The sequence below is a fragment of the Phytophthora infestans genome, genomic scaffold (assembly GCF_000142945.1).
Source record: "Phytophthora infestans T30-4 supercont1.71 genomic scaffold, whole genome shotgun sequence".
Taxonomy (NCBI): domain Eukaryota; phylum Oomycota; class Peronosporomycetes; order Peronosporales; family Peronosporaceae; genus Phytophthora; species Phytophthora infestans.
Genome location: NW_003303688.1, coordinates 494489 through 516543, shown reverse-complemented (window position 1 = coordinate 516543; position 22055 = coordinate 494489). Strand labels below are relative to the sequence as shown.

Genomic DNA, 22055 nt, shown 5'->3' with positions numbered 1-22055 from the left:
AAGTTGCTGGCCCCGTGGATCCGATTCCCATCTCGACAAAGACTTAGTGGTGCGTTGCTTCGACAAGCACGTGATCAAATTCGCCAGAAGACTATTGAAATCATTCGCGAGCAAAGATTCGTCTCTATTGTAACAGATCCCTGGACTAATGTCAACCATTCAACCATTATTAACTTTATGGTCGTGGCTCCGGGAATGCCGTCCATGTTTTGGTCTTCATTAGCACTTGGCACGGATTCAGAAACGGGCGAGTATTTGGCAGAACACCTAGGTAGAGTTATTGATGAAGTCGAACAGGAAACAGGGGCCGTAATTGCTGGAATACTGACAGACAATGCTAGTAATATGGAGGCTGCAAGAGGAATATTGGAGAGATCTCGATCAATCTTTACAGGAGGTTGCTCTGCTCACGTGTTGAATTTATTGGTTGAGGACTTGTTCAAGCTGGACTTCTTCAAAGCTGCTCAAACCAAAGCACTTGCTATTACCACGTATGTCCGAGACCATCACGCCGTGCTTAGCCAGTTTCCAACAACACTGAGCGAGACGCTAAACGGACATCACAGAGCGTTGGTTGTACCCGTCAGCACGCGTTGGTATTCTCTCCACGTATGTCTATCCCGGGTGCTCGAGAATAAGAACGTGCTAAAAAACTGTATTTGGAGCCGCAATTTTCAGATTTAATCCGGAATTCTGCCTCAAGCGCAACAGCTAAAGAAAAATGCCGTCAAGTGAGAAGAAATATTAAAGATCGGAGATTTTGGAATAAGCTTGAACAAGTTGTGGGATTTCTTGACCCCGTGATTCAAACCCTTCGGGAGGTCGAGTCAGACAACTGTCCAATCTCACGCGTTTATTCTCGGTTTTAGGAGCTGCTAACCCCCCCTGCTTAGGGCACTGAGACTGAACAGTCGGATCTACAAGCGTCAATCAGGGCGTGTGTTGAATATCGCTGCGGAATTTTGTGCACACTGACGCTGCAGGGTTACCATTTCTCCTAGACCCCCACACTGACCTGAATCGCTTTGTCGGCTCCGACGAAGGTGATACTATCGAGCAAGGATGTGCGTTTGCAACAAGGACTGGTATACTTACGCGCTTACGAGTGACTAGAAATCAGTTCAATCAAGCTTTGTATCGCTTTGCTGGTAAGAAGCGGCGGTGGCCAGCTGCAAAGAGAGCGATATATGCGGGAGCGGATCCTCAGGACTGGTGGTCTTCTAACCGAAATGAGTATCCGTTGCTGTGGGAGATCGCCAAGCTCGTATTTGCAATACCGACGTCCTCGGCGGCAAGCGAGCGAGCATGGAGCATCATGGATTTCATCCATTCCAAGAAGCGCAACAAGCTGACGACAGAGAAGGTCGATATGCTAGCGTACATCTACGTTAATCATCACGCCGCTCAGAAGGAGGCTGCAGACTGGGCACGGGTGCACTCTTATTTAGAAAACCATGAAGCCCTCGAGAGAGAGATGCCAGAACAGAATGCAGCGTGATTAACATTCTGATAAGCGGTCGACCTAGGGTTGTTTTGATCTATTTTGAGCAATTTCGCAATTAATACTGCACAAGCAAATTGTTTTAAATATTTTCGAAATTACTCGAAACCATCACTATCAGCAGGATCACGGACCCGACCCAGTGTCTCTCTACAGCCAGCGGATGACCTCGCCCCCAGCCACGTCGATCTCCCTAGACTTGTTTCTCGGCGAGTTACAGCTTCACCATTTGTTCAAGTACGAACACCGCGTGTTGAAGCTGCCCGGCGCCCGGACGCCCAAAGCACTTGCTTTGGAGCTACTTCGAAAAGGTGACGGATGGGTCGTCGAAGCCGCATGCTGAGTGTAACTATTGCAGAGCGATTGTCCGCAGTGACCAACCGGGGACGAACATGCAACGTCACCTTAAGAGCTGCCCAGATGCTCCTGCCGCTGTTAAACAACGCGTTATTGACTACTTCCCAAGCGTCCAACATTATCCAGTATTTTCAGCAACTGATGGGCCTCTTCTTGCTTCTGGTGATAATGCACACTCGACCTTGGGTGTCAACACTGCACAGTCAGTACCAGTGTCAGCACCCGCCCAGCTGCAACTTCAGTTTGAAGTTGCGTTGGCCGCCATGTTCTACCTGTGTGCACTGCCATTTACGCTGGTGGAATCCGAGGCATTTCGGAGCCCGTTTAAGTTGCTGGCCCCGTGGATCCGATTCCCATCTCGACAAAGACTCAGTGGTGCGTTGCTTCGACAAGCACGTGATCAAATTCGCCAGAAGACTATTGAAATCATTCGCGAGCAAAGATTCGTCTCTATTGTAACAGATCCCTGGACTAATGTCAACCATTCAACCATTATTAACTTTATGGTCGTGGCTCCGGGAATGCCGTCCATGTTTTGGTCTTCATTAGCACTTGGCACGGATTCAGAAACGGGCGAGTATTTGGCAGAACACCTAGGTAGAGTTATTGATGAAGTCGAACAGGAAACAGGGGCCGTAATTGCTGGAATACTGACAGACAATGCTAGTAATATGGAGGCTGCAAGAGGAATATTGGAGAGATCTCGATCAATCTTTACAGGAGGTTGCTCTGCTCACGTGTTGAATTTATCGGTTGAGGACTTGTTCAAGCTGGACTTCTTCAAAGCTGCTCAAACCAAAGCACTTGCTATTACCACGTATGTCCGAGACCATCACGCCGTGCTTAGCCAGTTTCCAACAACACTGAGCGAGACGCTAAACGGACATCACAGAGCGTTGGTTGTACCCGTCAGCACGCGTTGGTATTCTCTCCACGTATGTCTATCCCGGGTGCTCGAGAATAAGAACGTGCTAAAAAACTGTATTTGGAGCCGCAATTTTCAGATTTAATCCGGAATTCTGCCTCAAGCGCAACAGCTAAAGAAAAATGCCGTCAAGTGAGAAGAAATATTAAAGATCGGAGATTTTGGAATAAGCTTGAACAAGTTGTGGGATTTCTTGACCCCGTGATTCAAACCCTTCGTGAGCTCGAGTCAGACAACTGTCCAATCTCACGCGTTTATTCTCAGTTTTAGGAGCTGCTAAACCACCCTGCTTACGGCACTGAGACTGAACAGTCGGATCTACAAGCGTCAATCAAGGCGTGTGTTGAATATCGCTGGGATTTTGTGCACACTGACGCTGCAGGGTTAGCATTTCTCCTAGACCCCCACACTGACCTGAATCGCTTTGTCGGCTCCGACGAAGGTGATACTATCGAGCAAGGATGTGCGTTTGCAACAAGGACTGGTATACTTACGCGCTTACGAGTGACTAGAAATCAGTTCAATCAAGCTTTGTATCGCTTTGCTGGTAAGAAGCGGCGGTGGCCAGCTGCAAAGAGAGCGATATATGCGGGAGCGGATCCTCAGGACTGGTGGTCTTCTAACCGAAATGAGTATCCGTTGCTGTGGGAGATCGCCAAGCTCGTATTTGCAATACCGACGTCCTCGGCGGCAAGCGAGCGAGCATGGAGCATCATAGATTTCATCCATTCCAAGAAGCGCAACAAGCTGACGACAGAGAAGGTCGATATGCTAGCGTACATCTACGTTAATCATCACGCCGCTCAGAAGGAGGCTGCAGACTGGGCACGGGTGCACTCTTATCCAGAAAGCCATGAAGCCCTCGAGAGAGAGATGCCAGAACAGAATGCAGCGTGATCAACATTCTGATAAGCGGTCGACCTAGGGTTGTTTTGATCTATTTTGAGCAATTTCGCAATTAATACTGCACAAGCAAATCGTTTTAAATATTTTCGAAATTACTCGAAACCATCACTATCAGCAGGATCACGACACGGAACCAGTGTCTCCCTACAGCCAGCGGATGACCTCGCCCCAGCCACGTCGATCTCCTAGACTTGTTTCTCGGCGAGTTACAGCTTCACCATTTGTTCAAGTACGAACACCGCGTGTTGAAGCTGCCCGGCGGCCCGGACGCCCAAAGCACTTGCTTTGGAGCTACTTCGAAAAGGTGACGGATGGGTCGTCGAAGCCGCATGCTGAGTGTAACTATTGCAGAGCGATTGTCCGCAGTGACCAACCGGGGACGAACATGCAACGTCACCTTAAGCGCTGCCCAGATGCTCCTGCCGCTGTTAAACAACGCGTTATTGACTACTTCCCAAGCGTCCAACATTATCCAGTATTTTCAGCATCTGATAGGCCTCTTCTTGCTTCTGGTGATAATGCACACTCGACCTTGGGTGTCAACACTGCACAGTCAGTACCAGTGTCAACACCCGCCCAGCTGCAACTTCAGTTTGAAGTTGCGTTGGCCGCCATGTTCTACCTGTGTGCACTGCCATTTACGCTGGTGGAATCCGAGGCATTTCGGAGCCCGTTTAAGTTGCTGGCCCCGTGGATCCGATTCCCATCTCGACAAAGACTCAGTGGTGCGTTGCTTCGACAAGCACGCGATCAAATTCGCCAGAAGACTATTGAAATCATTCGCGAGCAAAGATTCGTCTCTATTGTAACAGATCCCTGGGCTAATGTCAACCATTCAACCATTATTAACTTTATGGTCGTGGCTCCGGGAATGCCGTCCATGTTTTGGTCTTCATTAGCACTTGGCACGGATTCAGAAACGGGCGAGTATTTGGCAGAACACCTAGGTAGAGTTATTGATGAAGTCGAACGGGAAACAGGGGCCGTAATTGCTGGAATACTGACAGACAATGCTAGTAATATGGAGGCTGCAAGAGGAATATTGGAGAGATCTCGATCAATCTTTACAGGAGGTTGCTCTGCTCACGTGTTGAATTTATTGGTTGAGGACTTGTTCAAGCTGGACTTCTTCAAAGCTGCTCAAACCAAAGCACTTGCTATTACCACGTATGTCCGAGACCATCACGCCGTGCTTAGCCAGTTTCAAACAACACTGAGCGAGACGCTAAACGAACATCACAGAGCGTTGGTTGTACCCGTCAGCACGCGTTGGTATTCTCTCCACGTATGTCTATCCCGGGTGCTTGAGAATAAGAACGTGCTAAAAACTGTATTTGGAGCCGCAATTTTCAGATTTAATCCGGAATTCTGCCTCAAGCGCAACAGCTAAAGAAAAATGCCGTCAAGTGAGAAGAAATATCAAAGATCGGGGATTTTGGAATAGCTTGAACAAGTTGTGGGATTTCTTGACCCCGTGATTCAAACCCTTCGTGAGCTCGAGTCAGACAACTGTCCAATCTCACGCGTTTATTCTCGGTTTTAGGAGCTGCTAAACCACCCTGCTTACGGCACTGAGACTGAACAGTCGGATCTACAAGCGTCAATCAAGGCGTGTGTTAAATATCGCTGGGATTTTGTGCACACTGACGCTGCAGGGTTAGCATTTCTCCTAGACCCCCACACTGACCTGAATCGCTTTGTCGGCTCCGACGAAGGTGATACTATCGAGCAAGGATGTGCGTTTGCAACAAGGACGGGTATACTTACGCGCTTACGAGTGACTAGAAATCAGTTCAATCAAGCTTTGTATCGCTTTGCTGGTAAGAAGCGGCGGTGGCCAGCTGCAAAGAGAGCGATATATGCGGGAGCGGATCCTCAGGACTGGTGGTCTTCTAACCGAAATGAGTATCCGTTGCTGTGGGAGATCGCCAAGCTCGTATTTGCAATACCGACGTCCTCGGCGGCAAGCGAGCGAGCATGGAGCATCATGGATTTCATCCATTCCAAGAAGCGCAACAAGCTGACGACAGAGAAGGTCGATATGCTAGCGTACATCTACGTTAATCATCACGCCGCTCAGAAGGAGGCTGCAGACTGGGCACGGGTGCACTCTTATCCAGAAAGCCATGAAGCCCTCGAGAGAGAGATGCCAGAACAGAATGCTGCGTTATCAACATTCTGATAAGCGGTCGACCTAGGGTTGTTTTGATCTATTTTGAGCAATTTCGCAATTAATACTGCACAAGCAAATCGTTTTAAATATTTTCGAAATTACTCGAAACCATCACTAATTCCCGGCGAACCCACTTTATATGTTAAAATGTATTGCATAGAGTGATAGAAGTTCAAGGCGCAGTTTTGAGTTATTATAATTCATTTTGATATAGCTTATATAATTTAGAAAGTTTTTAGATTGTTTAAATTATTCTGATTCCAAGCTGCTCTTATTCACCACTAGTGTCAGGGTCAGGGTGTGACTCTTGCCGACTCGCGTGTGTACGTGATGGTCGTCGGGTGCGGTGTGCTAAATGCCATTTTCGTACCATAAAGCAGGACGAGCGAGCTCCCTCAGTTGCAAATTTTATAGTACTGAAGAACGCGGTAAGTTTATGAGCAAACATGTGATTTGTTAAAGCGCACTCCAACTTCAACTAGAATGTCCATCACTCTGGTTGATGTTGAACTGCCACTTCAAACAACTATGCCCACCACTCGGTCATGTAGCGGGTACAGGCTTCTCCTCCTCCTTCGTTCCATTCGCAGTCTCCTCTACGACTCCACGTCCGATGGGCTCTGGCGCTGTATCCGTCGCCTCTGCCTGCTGTAAGACCACGAGGGTAAACCTCAAGTGTTGGGCGATAATCATCTCATGCATCTTGGTGCGCAGTCTCAACCACTCGATCTCGCTCTCGTTTGGGTCCGGAAAGAGCTTGTACAAATGCTTCTTAGTGCGGCCGTAGAGACTGAGCACGTGGTAGGCGTGCATGATAGCCTCCTTGTACTCAAGATTCTCGTACTTGACCACGATGCCGTCATTATTCATGAGAATGTAAGACGAGAAGCCAGGCTTGCTCTTGAGCTGCTTGATCACTTCCTCCACCTCATTCGGAGCCGCTGCCGCCATATCTTTCGCTGTGTCTTGTCAAGCTTTGCAAAATGGTCCGAACCGGCGCAAAACCGTTAAGGCTGCCCCGATACTCCGACCATTATGGCACAAGGCTCTGGTTCCTACTACGATGACTACATGCGTAGCAATGCCTTGCTCAAGCACTGCAACGAGAAGAACACCAAGAAACTACTAACAGATCGCAATGCATATATTTCTTTTCTTGAGGTGCAGCTGGAGCGGGTGTCAGCCGCTTGCTTATCCACGCAGACCTTTGAGAAACGACTGGTGGAACTCGAGAGTTCCCAGATGTCCAACGATCAGAAGCTCGGGTCGCTCTCCAAAGTATTTCGACTCAACCAGGAATACGTGGAGCAGACGTCACAGCAGGCACAAAGTGAACTCGCAGGACATGCAGCTAAAGTGGAGACATGGATGGAAAAGTTATCAGCCGAGTTGGAGCGTCAGCAGCCGCGTATGGTCACACTGGAAGAACAATTCCAACAATGCCAAGAGTATCTGCCATTTCTCGCTGAAACCAACGATGCAGTTCTTGGTGATGTTAAGCATCAGTTCCAGCAAGAGATTGAGGAGCTGAAGGCGCACGTGTTTGCACTTGAGGCTCGAATTGACGAGGTTCACTCAAGCCAAGCAGCTACAGAGCGGAAGGTGGAGAATCTGACAGACACAACAACACTCACGCTCGACCAGGTGCGTAGGGCAGCGGCTGATACACGTAAGAGAGAAGGTAGAGCTTAGCGGTCGTTTTGCGGTTATACAGGAGTTGGCACTTGTGCGTTCGTCTGTGTCGGAGAAGAGTTTTCAACTGGAAAGAACGGTGGCTCAGCTGGTAAACTTTCTCTGGATTTTCTTTTTTAAAGGAAAGGATTAGTGTTGACGGACTGGTGTTTCAGGGCAAAGAATTGGAGCAGCTAGTGCACCAAATAGACGCATCATGGCGAGCTGAAGCATCAGAGAATGCTGGCCGATACGAAACACATTGTGGAGAGCTGCAGCAACGACTCAGCCAACTCCAACAGGAACTTGAACACGGACACACAGAAGTCAAGGATGTGTTGAAGAAGTGCCTTGATACTCAGCATCTTCTAAGTGGGACGGTAGTAGCTCTTCAATTCGAAGTTGACGAGGTGAAGAAAGAAGGGGCTGCGAGCGTCCACAAAGACAACAGGGCCATGTCGAGTGCGATCGAAGATTTACGAGAGAAGCAGATCACACTGAAGAATGCATTGCAACTATTGCAAGCTTGTGCACTTGAAGCTCAACAAGCGAGTGAAGATCGAAGCAGCAAATTGGCTGACAGAGTGGCCACAGCTGAAGATTTGATGGAGACTCGGACAGACGATCTGGTTTATTTTAACCATTTCTAGTTCGTATCACACCCTTGACTTATTAATACCTTTGTTTCTTTCTCTACATGTAGAGGAGGCGAATGCTCGCAGCACTCGATGAAATTGGAGATGATCTTCACCAAGATGCAGGCGCGACGAAAGAAAACACGGTAGGATCTGCTTTGATTGCTAGATGTTGTCAAATCGATCCACGAGAAAAAATAACACCATTTTGACAGCTTCAGGCAGCACGGAAGGACACTGAGTCTCAATTTAAACGCATAATGGACTTTTCGTCAACTCTTGAGAATCGACTTCGCATTTTGGAGCACACGGTTCTGTCACTGGAGGTGTGGTCTAGCTAGAGGAAAAAAGTACGGTCCATCTGATCAATATTGTGATATTCTTTCGCTCTACATAGACAAAATTGCAACGTACTCGAGCAATCTCGAAAGCCTTGGGTCGGATTGGCGCCAATAAACTCTCATCGTCAGAGATTACCACCGATTTGAATAATCTCCCATCCGACAGAGATGCTAGTGGTGAGGCGCAGGAGGTACGAGCGACGTCTTTGCTTACATTTTACCTCGTTTATTGAAAAAATAATACCTCCAAATCTTTTTTTTTGCTTGGATGCAGCGACTAAATAGTGAGCAATTCTACCAAAAGAGAAAGCGAGAGCTCGAAGAACGGCTGCACCGAAGAGCTCAATTTGAAGAAGAGCAGCGTATTTTGTTTCCCGAGCATGGCAACTCATCAAAATCGCCAATGGCGTCTTCTGGATATGTTTCGAGTTTTGCAACCGAAGACGAACCACGACGGGCTCGCTCCACGTTGAAAAAGGTGCCAGGTCCTTTTGACGAACCAATCGCTTGAATGACCCTAACGGTGCGTTTTTACGCCTAGAAAACAATCAAACGGAGCTCCAAGACGGCACAACTCGGTGACACATCGAAAGCGCTCAAGCCAAATAGACTTCATGCAGCGCTCCGGAAATAAAATTACCTTGGTAGTAGATTTCAATCACGGTATAAAAAAGTTTAGTGGCAAACATTAGGTGCCAGCCTTCGGCTCCTAGGCAGCAAAACTATCGCACGAATAGGATGAAGAGATCGACGAACCGAGCATATTCAAGACCTGAGCGCCTTTGCTTCTTCGATCACCTAGTGTAAATAGTCTGCAGCTGGTACTCGGATCACGATTTTGTGTTCCTGCAGTTGGAGAACGTGGGCAAATATGGGCACAGTGTGCATGTACAGTATGTCGTAGACTACGTAGTGTATATCCATTTATACCTTTAAGATGCGCATGATCCGATGTGCTGCCTCGTAGCGAGTCTTGGTGATCAACGCTACGCATCGTCGAGACTGCCGCGACCCCGATTCACTGGGTCCACTAAACTCGAGAAATTCTACTACTACAACACAAAGAACGTGAAACCTACGTCAAGGGTGCAGTAGCACTAGCTGCAGGCTAACTACCAATTTCTCTCCGTGTCTCCTTGGCGATCTCGGCCTGAAGGACATGCAGCAGATGTTCGATCTTCCTGCGATGGCGGTCGATACGAGCAGTTTCTGTAGCAACAGCGTCTTTGCTGTTTCGTTGATAGGAAAAAGTGCCTTTGTTGGTTCTAACATTTGGGCATGGCAAACCACGGCGTTAACCCAGAGTATAGTAAATAGAATAGAAAAAAGTCGAGCTCCTCATTTACTTGCTGCCACGGATTTGCTTCCGTCGATCGAAAGAGTAAAACTATTTGTCGGCCACGGCACAATGACGCTCTCGAGTCAACGCAGACTGCAAAAAAGAGAAGAGTGAGAGATCGTCACAGACATGGCAGTAAAGTTGGAGACGAACCACAGCTAGTGTCAACTCCTTGTCGGCCTCCAACTCGCTCTCGCGGGCGAAAAAATCGCGATCTTCGGCTGCCACTGCTGGAGAATTATAGCGCGGTCCGTTCTGTCCGACAATGTGGATTGTGTTGTCTGCCGGCTAGTCCATCGCTCGCATGCTCCTCGTAAAGTTGCTCATCTCGCCCTTAATGCCGCGTACTAAAGTGTGTAGCACCTCCAGCAACGAAGTAGCTGCTCTGTCTCGAGGTGGTGTCTGGTTTAACGATACAGAGCTCCTGGTTGGACGATACTGTAGTAGTCTTGGCAAGACGACGCAGCTGGAACGTTGCCGCGAGCTTCCAGTTGAAGGGAAACCTCCGGCGTGGCCCCAGAAGACCGCGATGGAGTCTTTTGACAATGTCATTACCAATATCCCACCACTAAACCAGCCATTATCCCTCTATTTGTACTGCTTCCTGATCCTAAAGAGGCTGATTCTACCTTGCTGACCAATGCGTTCGCACCGCAACATCGCAGCACTGGAGTCCAAAAAATCTCCCATAGCTTCGTCCTCTCCCCTGGCTTCGTGGGCTAAGTAGGTGATCGTCTCCTCGTTGCTAAATCTATAGATACTACGCGCCAGGTTTCTCCAGCTGTCCTGTCCGTAAATGGGGTTGATGCAGTCCGACACGAGAATGTAGTTGTAGCTACTGCGGGGCGAACTCCAGTCGGAGCCCCAGACGAATTCGGCCACGTGAAGACGCGCTCGCTCGGTATTGGACGTCGCGTTGGTCTCGACGTTGCGTTCCAGCAGCTCAAGCGCCTCACGTTGGTCCGTGAGCAGTACATCTGCACCCAATGAGGCCGCCACGAGTCCCGCAAGGCCACAGCCGCTGCCCAGTTCCAGCACTGATTGCCCGGCGCTCACGTTGAAGGTGACGGGTGACCCAGAGGCGAAGTGTACAAGGCGCTCAGCCAAGAAGCGACTGGCTTCCCACACGCGTGATGCTGTCCATGCGTCTTCGAAGATCGGAGCCAGCTCGGCGCTGCGTAGTGTCTCAGACAGCGAGTAGCTGCGCCCAGCGATGATCACTTCCTGCGCCATGACCGGCAGTTTGTATTGACACTATACATGAAGAATGCCCTCGAGAGAGTGACTCATCGTCACATTGTAAATAGAACCGTAAATAACGGACCAATGTGTTACATGTACTGTAATCGCACCCGTTCAACTGAATTGCACCAGTGATGTTGATTCGAGCCTCGAAGCTGGGGCGGAACAAGCGCCAAGGTTGTACAAGTAGTGATGAAAGAAGCGGGGGTGACGCAATGGGCTTTGCGTGTCTGTGCTTCTCGAGTGGCGGCTGGTTATTACACGTTGTTGATGTTACAGTTGCTGCTGTTGATTGGCCTTGTTGCCTCGATTAATCACTTGCGAGCGAGTTGCCCGCTGCTCACCTTGGCCAGCTCTTATTGCTCGCGGTGTAGAGAGAGCGAGAGCTGTTGGCGAAAACATGGCAGGAAACCTGCTGACAGTCTTGCCTTCTGTTAGTTCCCCCAAACCGGAGAGGTATGGATAGGACAGCGCGAACTCGCTGAAAATGCAAGGCCGTGGCGCGTGCCTCATTTCGATCGAAGCAACAATTCCAACATTTCCGACAGTGCTGACAAGCTTTCAATATGTGTGGGCCCTGAACATGTCGGCCGATTTCAGCGAATCTGAATAGACTCCCACTTCGGCGACAGTCGCCAGTAAGTCTGTACCCTCTCCGCGTCCTCACTCACCACAAAACCCTCTGTCGCCTGTTTCGCTGGCACACACGCAGGTCAAACAAACTTGGCACTGCCGATTTGCAGCCCGTTTCTGAAAGCAAAGAGCTGCAAAACGTCTATGGATAGTCGTCTTCTCGATACTGGTACTTATGTATTACTGCTGACTTCCATTGGAAATTTACTTTTCAAAAGTTGCCTTTTGAATTTCTCTCGCGAAATGGCTCCAGGCAACGGCCGTTGACCTGGAAAAGTATGCGTAGACCCGGCTGTATCACACAAGCGATCTGATGCCCTAACCCCCCATTGGGTCGTCGTAGGGAAAATGACGCGATCAGTGTAATTTGCATTTCATGCTGAATCGGTACGTGGTGTCTCTCTGTGCTGATCATCATGTATTTCTACAAAATAGTTTACACCGATTCACTCACGTTCCGAATAGAAAATCAGTAATTGCCACAGCTTTATCTAAGTCCCAAGTGAAGATTAACCGGGCGGAAACACTGAAAGCGCATGCATTATTTGCCTAATGACAGGGAAGTAGGCTACTAGTCCTTCTGATCTCAAGGTTGCGACCTTCGATTGAAAAACTTGCAATAGATCTACACCGTGAAGCTACAGTATTTGTTTGCCCACACCGGTTAAAACTATTTAATTTTCGCAACACACTTCATAAAATAAAAATAAACAGCTGTTCGATACCTACTGTGGTTCAGTCTAACAAACTGGCACTGAAAATGCAAATGCACACTGATTGAGTCATTTTCCCGTCTGCTCTCTCCTTCAAAGGAATCGTTCATAGTCTGGCCAGGGCAGTACCTACGCAGCGGCATGCCGCGCCCCGAGTACGCGCCCTTCATCACGTTGCCCCGAGGCGCGTCCGTGCCCATGCTTGGAGGACTCGCCGTCGCAGGTTCGGCGCCTTCCGCTGTCTCGGCCCTCACCGCCGCCGCCTCCGAGACCTTGAGCGCCGCTCTCAGTGTCGCCAAACTCAATCTGCACAGGCGTCGACGTCAGACGCTCACGGACTCAAACGCTCCCAGCAGCAGCAGCAGTCGCAGCAATAATGGACGACGTACTCCCTACTTGGACCGAGACGACGACGAGGAAGACGACCCGTTCGACCCACAACAACAGCATCAGGAGAGATATCACAGTCAACCGCGACCCAGGAAATCTACGCGCTCCCCTTCATCATCGAGATCACCAGCCCCGTCGCCGTCACGAGACTCAGCTTCGTCCACGCGATCGGGAGGCTTTGCGTCCATGACCTCTCTGTCCAACCGCTCTCCGTCTGCGCGCTCATCGTCGGTCACGTCGCCCTCGAGTCTCCGTGACGAGAGCATGTCATCAATGGTAAGTGACATGGCGCAGAATCTGCCTGAACTCTCGACCGAGCGCCTCCAGGCGCTCGTCAACTTCATCGACAAATCTGTGGACGATGCCTATAACCTAAGCCTGGGCTTCGGGCGTGTGCGCTGGACGCCCAGCAGAGCGAGAGAGGGCGTGACGATCCATCGAGCGAGAAGTGGGCCGGACAACACGCTGCTGGATGCCGCTGTGAGGGGAAAATGCAACGTCAGTGCGACGTTCCGAGAGATCACCGACCTGCTCATCACGGAGACCAGCGCCGACTTTGCAGACCACGAGAGCGCTGTAAACCCCAGCGAGTTTCTGGACGGACAAGTCCTGTACACGTTGGTACCACGCACACCTGAAGAGCGCTTCGTATGTGTCAAATGGCACTGTGTGCGGTCGTTGGCTCCCTCTGTTGCCAAACACCGGGACTATGTCTACGTCGAGCTCGTGGATTCCTTCGAAGACGGAGACGGCCGACGTGTTGGCTACCGACTGTGTAAAAGTGTCGAGCTGGATGTACTCCCTCCTCGCGATACCAAACATCTTTTTGTGCGTGCCAAGACGCTGACGCTGCAGACGTGGAGTGAACGAGCACCTGGGAGTCTGGAGTTTGTGACGATGGTGATCAACGACCTTGGAGATCGTCTGCCTTCGTGGCTGGTGCACAAGATGGTGGACACTGCAGCCATGCGCTCCGCCTGCATACGAGACCATATCAACCAGCGTCGTCTGGATATGCTCGTGTACGCTGGACCGAGAGACATGGTGCCTCTCAGTCGTCGTGTGTGCTGTGTGGTGTGCACTCGAAGCTTCTCTCTCGTACGGAAGAAGTACAATTGTGCAGCTTGTGGAGACGTAATCTGCAATCAGTGCAGCATACAGGAACTTGTGACAGCGCATCAACGACTGAGTGATCTGTCAGCGCCCGGAGGCAAGCGCAAGACTCGGATTTGTGTCAAGTGCAGCAGTAAAATGCAGAGTCGAGAACTGCCACGTCGTGCGTCGTCTGCACGACAGAGCGACACCTCTCGCGTCAGCTCGGACGGCAGCATCCGCAGCTCTCTGGCGTCTAACAGCTCCTTCCTAGCTCGGTCGCACGCGTCGGCCGGGAAAACGTCGGACGAGACTCGACGCAGTTTCCTCTCGGACTCTACGACTGGTACGAGCTCCCAGGACTCGGCGGAAGAAGGCAACAGAGGGAGTGGCAATGGGTCCTCTGGTATTCGTAAACAAGTGCCCAACATGTTCCAGTTTCGACCAACTTCTTCTTCAATGGGAAAGAGTGAACGGTTGTCCAAGGCGTCCACGTCGCCATCGTCGCCTGGAGAGGACGAGGACCGATTAGACGTGGAGGAACTGCAACCGCAACTGTTAGGTGATAGCATTTTAGCCCCTCCCGCTCCCGTAGAACTTGATCTAGGCATTGGTAAGTACAAGGAGACATTTACACAGCAACCGACGAGGCCTGAGAGAGATTACGAAGCCGAAGCAGCAGAGCTAGCAGAGTATAGCGACGAGGAAGAAGAGTATGCCGAGGACGACGCTGGCAACTTCCTCAACACGGAAGGCCACACACACGACGCGGTACGGCAGTCCTTATCGCAGGCTAGAGTCATGACGCTGGAAGTGGACGGACCCACCGTGCTCAAGGTGGAAGTGGCAAGTTTCCTAACTGAGGAAGAGAATGCCAGCTTGGACACCATGTCCAACGACTCGGACTCTGCCAGTTTCCTGACTGTGGACGAGAACTCGAAGATCGTGGAGAGCAGGTTCAGTGGCAAGCTGGAGAATGTGCCGATCCCAGTGCAGGTGGAGGAGCTGACTGTTGAGGAAATAATGCCCGAAAATGTGCGAACTGTCCCACGTCGCAGCTTGGATTTGGAAGAAGTGGAGGTGGAAGAGCTGGTCATAGAGGAGATCCATCCTGTAAATGTAGGCATCGTCCCAAGACGGTCGGAAGAATTTGCGGTGGAAGAAATCCAGCTCGAAAATTCTTCACGGCTGAGTATGGAGACAGAGGAAGTGGAAATGCCCGTGGTCGTTCATATGGTGGCGAAGAAGTTGGTCGTTGGTTCAGGAGGACGACGCGGTCGCGACTCCAGACGAGCGCCTGCCCCTCAGCCTTCAAGTGCCCCTCCTCCACCTCCAAAGGTGGCAGACATGCTTACTAGCAGTATGACCAATGTCAGTGCCACCAAGAAGGCACGTGCTGCGCCACCTCCCACTCCAACGACTGCTCCGGAGTCGACCCAAATGCCAACTCAAGCTCCTGCCCCAGAGCCTGAAGAGGAGACACTCAAGCTCGAAGACTTGCAGGTACATCTGAACCGGATGGACCAGATTTCGGCGAGTCTGCGTGATCTTCGCAAGGAAATGAAGTCAACGACGGCAGCCCCAGCCAGTACGCAGACGGCAATGGCTGCACTCACATCGTTCGAGAGCAAGGCCAATGCCGAGCGTGCAGCCAAGATCGCAGCCAACTTCATCAGCCTATTGGATAGAAACGCTGCCCCTGCAGCTCGGCGTGCCCAGCAGCATCTGAAGCAGCACGGCGGACCTCGTACGAGTCTCTTTAACTTGACTCTAGCCATGGGCGATGGAACCTTCGTGGATTACCTTGTGGACTCGACATTTGAGGACGTGGGAGAAAGCCCGGACGGCACAGGAATCGGGTGGCAGGCTGTGGTCTCGCAGACGACAGGCAAGCAGTATTTCTTCAACCAGAACTGCGCGCTTGCGTCCTGGACGCTGCCAGGACCCGACGTTTACCGGGGAATGGTGTACATGGTGCTCTAGACCCGGAGTTCCCCGTATTATTTAGCTAGCAAAAAGGAGACAACTTGAGTCCAATACCTACCGTGTACAGTTCTGTGTCTAAGGAAACCAGAGCAAACAAGAAAAGAAAAGTGACGTCCATCAAACGCTTATCGCTCTCTCTTTCTTTGGTCACTTAGGCCTTCACCGATAGGGACATTCTTCCGAGCTGTGAGCTGTAGCTGGCATACTACAGCTCGCTCACTCGGCTGTTTTGGGAGTTCCTGCATCTGCTGCCGACGTGATGCTGGTTCGAGGGGTGGGAGGCTTTTTATCCATGACAGACGCTGCCAAGTTAGCAAAACGTGACGAGAAACTTGCAAGACCGGAGCTTGGAGTTGGCGGCTTGGCTGCAACTAGCACTGGAGGTGGCAACGAGGCATTGGACGTGACAGACAAGCGCTGGTTGGAGACCTCGGAGGCTGTGTCTGTCATGCTGCGGTTGCGTGGCGATCCTGGACGGAAGACGGCGAAGCGGATGAGCTTCTCCTTACGCGCAAGTTTGCCCAGTAGCTGGGTGACCTGCTGCAGCGACATGAGCGATGCATTAGTCTCGTTGATGCTCATGATGTACATGCCTGGATACACGTCTCCATGCTGCTCAATGGGACCCTTTTCGCCTGTCGGGAGGTTGGTGAAGCCGTGAACGACAGCACATTCCTGAATCCCGCTATCGAGTAGCACACCGAGTGGACCAGGAGGCACTCGGACATCTACGATCTCTTCGATCTCATTGTCACTCTCACTGTCACTGTCATTATCGAAGAATGCCGCCCCTTGTAGAGCTCCCTGTAGCATGGCGTCGTAGTCTTGCGGGAGTGTCACTGGAATCTCGGCGTACTGGTAGTCAAACTTGCGTAGCTCCTCGTAGTATGGATTCGAGCCTACGATTTTGTAGTCGGTGCCGGCCCAGAGGTTCACGAGCTTGGCTTCTCCTTTATCTTCGTAGTAAAGACCACGCAAACTGCTTGTGCGGATGCTCGTGCTAGGCTCGAAGAAGACGACGGTGGCTTTGCGTCCAAGGTGGGAGATCGCTTTGCCATTCAAACTCTCGGGCTCTAACAGCAACACGTATCAGTACGCAATATTCTGCATCACTAACTACAACTACTCTACAGCCTACTGTACCTTTCATGGGCGCCACGCAGCCCTGAGACCGCAGCAACTCGATGATCTGTAAGTGACCCCTCCAGATGGCCAGATCCAGCGCCGTGTAGCCATCCTGGCAGCAACATTGGGAGGTTAAAAGGCACCAACTACTGTTTTACCAGCAGTGCTCAGTAGTATTACGTCAGTTAGCGCGAGTACGTCGGCCCCGTGCTGAAGTAGCATCATGGCGATCTGCGTGTTCCCCACGAGGCAGGCGCAGTGCAGCATGGAGAAGCCGCCACTTTCCGTAAGCGCCGCCACATCAGCCTTGCCAATCTTGAGCGTCAGGTAGCGCCGCGCCTTCTCCACGCTTTCCTCGAGTATAGCCTCGCGTAGATACTGGTTGCTCTTGCCCTGCAGCAAGTTCATCTTCGGCCGATTCGATGAGTTTTAATGTCTGATATTCTATGTACAATTGGTGTGTAAAATTGGATCAAACCAATCACAGCCAAGTTGAAGTGCATAAACAAACTCATTTTTTTTAGCTTTAATGTTAGAGGCGACCTGATCGATTGGCAAGGGAGGCAAAGATCGAGTCGTGTCGCTGCAAGAGCGACGAAGGCAAACCGAACTCTGCGACCCTCCCCGCGTCCATGACTGCAATTTTGTTGCGGTGCAAGATGGCCCTCCGAAATAATAATTGTATTGGAAATCCAATGCAATATTTTGCAGTCAATAAGTTATTTTGGAAAAAAAATCAGTCCATCGCCAGTAATTTATTTTTACCAAGTCCAAGCCATACATTTTTTTTTACGAAATTTACGTTTCGCCCACTCACAGCCTTCATATACCTCGTAATTACGCCCTACAGCTTGGTTGGTGCTGCACGCACCAATGGTGCATGATGTAAAGCTCCCGATTAATATTTATCTCTCACTTCTGCTTTCGCCATGACCTCTTAAGCCACCTTCAGTACCAAGCAAGTCTGCTCTTACTTTTTCACGCCGCTGCTCGATGGCCAAGACGAGCCTACCGATTACTACCGCTGCCAGTGTGGTATACAGTCCGCAAACAAGACTTGAAGACTGGCTACTCCAATATCTTCCTTCATGTGACGAAGTAACACCCTGACTACGTCGCAACGATGACGACCAGCGGGGTCAACTCGGGGACGCTCGTAAGCTTCATCGACCAGAAGAGCCAGACGATCTACTCCTGGCTCGACTACGTCACGGCGTGCAACCTGCCTTTCTCCTTTTGCGAAGATCCTACTGTGGCCAAGTACACGACCATGAAAACGATTTGCTCGGAGACGCTGCTGAAGTATGCGGTCCTGCTGACCAAGGAGGTTGAAATGGAGATCGCCGATATTCTTCCTGCCTCGTTTGGTGTCATGCTTGATGGTTGGAGCTTTCAATCGGAGCACTATGTCGCCGTTTTTGCGGTTTTTGAGCACGACCAGCGCTCGGAAAAGGTGTTGCTAGCACTAGCACCGATTGTCGATGAAAAGACTGAAGACCAGTCGGCCGAGAGTCACGTCTTGTTTCTTAGAGGTATTCTACCTTTCTTTAAGCGTGACACAGCGAGCATTTGTTTTCTGGTGGCTGACAATTGCTCGGTCAACACTCGGCTGGCTGATTTGCTTCAGGTTCCATTCATTGGATGTGCAAGCTACCGTCTGTAAAATTGTACTTGCTTGACGACGAACCTTTAATGGAGCAGCTTCAACAGCTTATGCTAAAATTACGCTGCCTCAGCAAAGCAGCTGCGCTCAGGTAAGAAATCAGTATTACCGGTATTACGATTTTTTTTACTAATTTATTAATTAATTTTTTTTAGGAAAAAAACTGATTTACGGCCAGTTCTTCGCCAAACAACAAGATGGACGTCAACGTTCAAAATTGACCGATACTTAGCAATCCGGTCTGCCTTGGACACCGATGACGACGACGTCGTGGCGTTGATGCCAACACGCAGGCAGGAGAAGCGTCTACAGGAGCTGCGGTCCGACTTCGGCGACTTTCAGTCCGCGACAATGAAGCTTCAGGAGGACCACTTGACGATTCTCGACGTGCGTGATATCTTCGATGCTCTTGTCGTGAAACACCCAGTGGTTGACAAGTACCTTGCGGCAGACGCTTCTATAGTTAAGAGTCCTGCTTTCGAGGAGGCATGTGTGCTGACGTTGACAGGAAAGGACAACGAGCTGACGGGTGAGCAGGAGTTGATGCTGCTACCGTTCGAGACCGTGCCAGAAGCGGACACAGGCAGCGAAGACGCGGGAACTGCACGACCCCAAGGATTCGCGAATCAGGTGTTGGAAGCGCGAAAGAAGCAGCGCGCGGCCCGGAAGAAGTTTCGCGGAGTCGAGTACATCCCGCCGACATCCAATACCGTGGAGAGCTTTTCAGCATCGCGAAGCATACGCTGTCACTTCATCACCACGGTATGCTCCCGAGGCACCTGGAGACCGTGCTGTTTTTGAAGCTGAATATGCGCTTTTGGAAAGCAGCCACCGTTGCCAAGGTGGTTCATGCTCAGTGAATTGATCTTGCTGTGAGCTCGGGGTAATGGCAATACATTTTCATTACGGACAATAAATTATTTGCGTTCCTTCACGCTGATAACAATTACTTATTTTCTTGTGATGCAGCAATTCTATTGCAATAGTATTATCTGAGGGTCTGGTGTTGATCCGATACTTCCACCTCCTTGGGTCGGGTAGTCTGCGGTTGTTCATTGTGACGAGGTCACACAGCACCTTGCGCTAAAGGAAGTTATCTTCCGAGAGTATACAAACTCTCAGTTAACGGCAGTTCACAGGTCACCTCTTTATTCAAAAGAGAGCGAAGTGACCTAATTAAGGTAGAATGTAAACCGAGTATATTTATCGGTAGATAAAGCTTGGGTTTAATACAAACTATAAGTCACCTATAGAAATGCAATGTCATCAACCAATGGGTGCCTTCCATAAATAGCATAAGCACGTGTCATTTTTGCAGCAGATATGTCAAAGTTTAAGATGACATAAATTCTCGTGAGACGTATATTTGGTCTCACGAGACGCACCTACCCCTAGATTTATGTCGTGTAGCCATCTTAAAATTTAATATAGAAATTTGTAACCTTTATGTCGACCATCACTCTGATAGAAGCCAGCGACTTAAACTCTGGCATAAAGCTCCGCAACTTCAAGTTGGCCATCACTTTCGATTTCGGCCAGAGGCGAGAAGAGGTGGGTGACAAGCAGTGAAGTTTATGTGTTGTTATTTAACGCTCATGTATGTGTCTACAGGAGACATGGTGCATCTAAGACACCCCGGACTGCACTGGAAGGTTCGCTGCGTGCTTGACAGCGACGACGAGAATACTCCTCCAAACGTCATGCAGGGCAGGGCATCGCCGGAGACCAAGGAAGTACCCGATAGCCAGAGCACAGAGTCCGATCTGGCGTCATCAGGGACTGCTACGCCTCCATGGTTATCGCCCGGGCTCACGGATCGCGTGCCGAAGGACAAGTCGAACTTGCCATCATCGCAGGATCTGAGTGCTGCAACTCGCAGTCCGGTTAGTCGTCGTTTACCTGCCAGTCCTACGACATCCTCCCCGTTGCTTCTGGAGACTCCTCCGCGTTCTCCTGTGCGACTTGCAGCACGTTCAAAGACATCTGCGGCTCGCCATGGGCGTCGTGAAGCCCGCCGAAGTGCATCTTGCCCATATGCTCCGCTTAACCGCGAACTGCTTGTGCTCAACGATAACGGGTCGTTGGCATCTTCGCCAGAGACCCCCCGTCCTCTGCCAAGAAGGTCAACGGCGCCTACATTCCAGCTCTTCGTGCCTGCGCGGTGGCCAAATCGTGTTATTCACCTCCGCGAATCCTATAACCCTTCGTACATTAGATTCCCGTACGTGCCGCACTTCGGCTGGTGTACATGCTCATCGCCGTTCCGGGTCGGAGTCTGTCGCAACTCGCTCATGGATGTATTCTGTAACGTCAACACCTGCCCATTTGAAGGAAAGTGCGGAAACGGCTTGGCAGAGTCTCCGAAGGTATTCCTGGGGCGCAACGTGCGTACATCATCGCTGGCAGTGGTTGCGGCGGAGGACATCGGCGTCGGAGAGGTGATCGGGCAGTATCTCGGCGAGCTTGAGCACCTCAGTGTCTCGCGAGCTCGGCGCCCGCGGAACAACGGATATCGATTGGTGATGAAGCAACGTCCCGAATCTCCGGCCCACCGCGTTCAAGTCGCAATAAATGCAGAGACCATGGGGGGATTGATGCGGTTCGCGATCCACTCGTGCCGGCCGGTTGCAGAGTTCTTGGAGGTCAGCAATTGGCGCCGAACGACGGTCGTGGTTGCGACGACAGAGCGCGTCTTTCGCGGAGAGGAGGTCACCGTTGGTTATGGGGACGACTTGTGGTTTGTCTGTCGCTGTGGTCTCGATGGATGTGTCCACAGAGACATACAAGACAAGCAAGATCCTTGAGCCAAGGCTCGACGAGGCGAGGTAGCAGGCTAGGTAGCAGCCGCCACGGAGAGCGAGTCACGGACCCACAGGGGAGATGTAGAGGTATTGGACCTTCCGTAGGGACGAGACTCCAGGAAGACGGCACTCAATCAAGATGTGTTGTTCATGTTGATGTTCTCTATTCTTAGTTTCTGCAAGGTCACACTCGGTACGACCTTCTTCCGCGGTATTCGGTTGGTTTTGGAGAGCAACGTGGTTGAAGATGGCAAATGGCCTTCGAATCACAGGTTGGACACTAACTGGGCGCAGCAAAAGCGACTGAAGCCGGTACACGAAGTTTCTCATTCTGCTTTATGCCAAAGCCGAGCAAGTCCACGCCGTCAGTCTCACGCCACTAGCGGTGGCTCTAACGATGGCGAAGGTGTCGGGTAGCGCAAACTACAAGATGGCAGAGATCTCCCGCTTGCTGAATCTCATTGAAGACATCCTTCCCCTTGGTAAGGACGAATGGGAGAGGCTGGCGGGCTTCTACAATGGAAGTAGGATGCGTGGGTGGCCGGAGCGGGAGTTTGACAGC

The 22055-nt window shown here is 50.7% G+C and overlaps 5 protein-coding genes across 5 annotated transcripts; 2 read left to right on the top strand and 3 right to left on the bottom strand.

The window, feature by feature from the left end:
• Window positions 1-6405: 6405 nt before the first annotated feature.
• Window positions 6406-6813, bottom strand: PITG_18659 (uncharacterized protein; the record flags this gene model as incomplete). The annotated part of the gene is made up of 1 exon (XM_002997517.1): window positions 6406-6813. The coding sequence occupies one exon, from the start codon at window positions 6811-6813 to the stop codon at window positions 6406-6408; it is 408 nt and encodes a 135-aa protein (XP_002997563.1).
• Window positions 6814-6897: 84 nt separating this feature from the next.
• On the top strand, window positions 6898-8183 carry PITG_18658 (uncharacterized protein; the record flags this gene model as incomplete). The annotated part of the gene is made up of 4 exons (XM_002997516.1): window positions 6898-7464; window positions 7577-7645; window positions 7710-7943; window positions 8019-8183. 4 exons carry the CDS (start codon window positions 6898-6900, stop codon window positions 8181-8183), a joined length of 1035 nt encoding a protein of 344 aa, XP_002997562.1.
• A 2253-nt stretch (window positions 8184-10436) lies between these two features.
• On the bottom strand, window positions 10437-11081 carry PITG_18657 (uncharacterized protein; the record flags this gene model as incomplete). Its single annotated transcript, XM_002997515.1, has 1 exon — window positions 10437-11081. The coding sequence occupies one exon, from the start codon at window positions 11079-11081 to the stop codon at window positions 10437-10439; it is 645 nt and encodes a 214-aa protein (XP_002997561.1).
• Window positions 11082-12099: 1018 nt separating this feature from the next.
• PITG_18656 (uncharacterized protein) lies at window positions 12100-15901 on the top strand (the record flags this gene model as incomplete). The annotated part of the gene is made up of 2 exons (XM_002997514.1): window positions 12100-12110; window positions 12574-15901. The coding sequence occupies 2 exons, from the start codon at window positions 12100-12102 to the stop codon at window positions 15899-15901; spliced, it is 3339 nt and encodes a 1112-aa protein (XP_002997560.1).
• Window positions 15902-16063: 162 nt separating this feature from the next.
• PITG_18655 (uncharacterized protein) lies at window positions 16064-17437 on the bottom strand (the record flags this gene model as incomplete). Its single annotated transcript, XM_002997513.1, has 4 exons — window positions 16064-16115; window positions 16161-16977; window positions 17048-17141; window positions 17210-17437. The coding sequence occupies 4 exons, from the start codon at window positions 17435-17437 to the stop codon at window positions 16064-16066; spliced, it is 1191 nt and encodes a 396-aa protein (XP_002997559.1).
• Between the last annotated feature and the right edge of the window lie 4618 nt (window positions 17438-22055).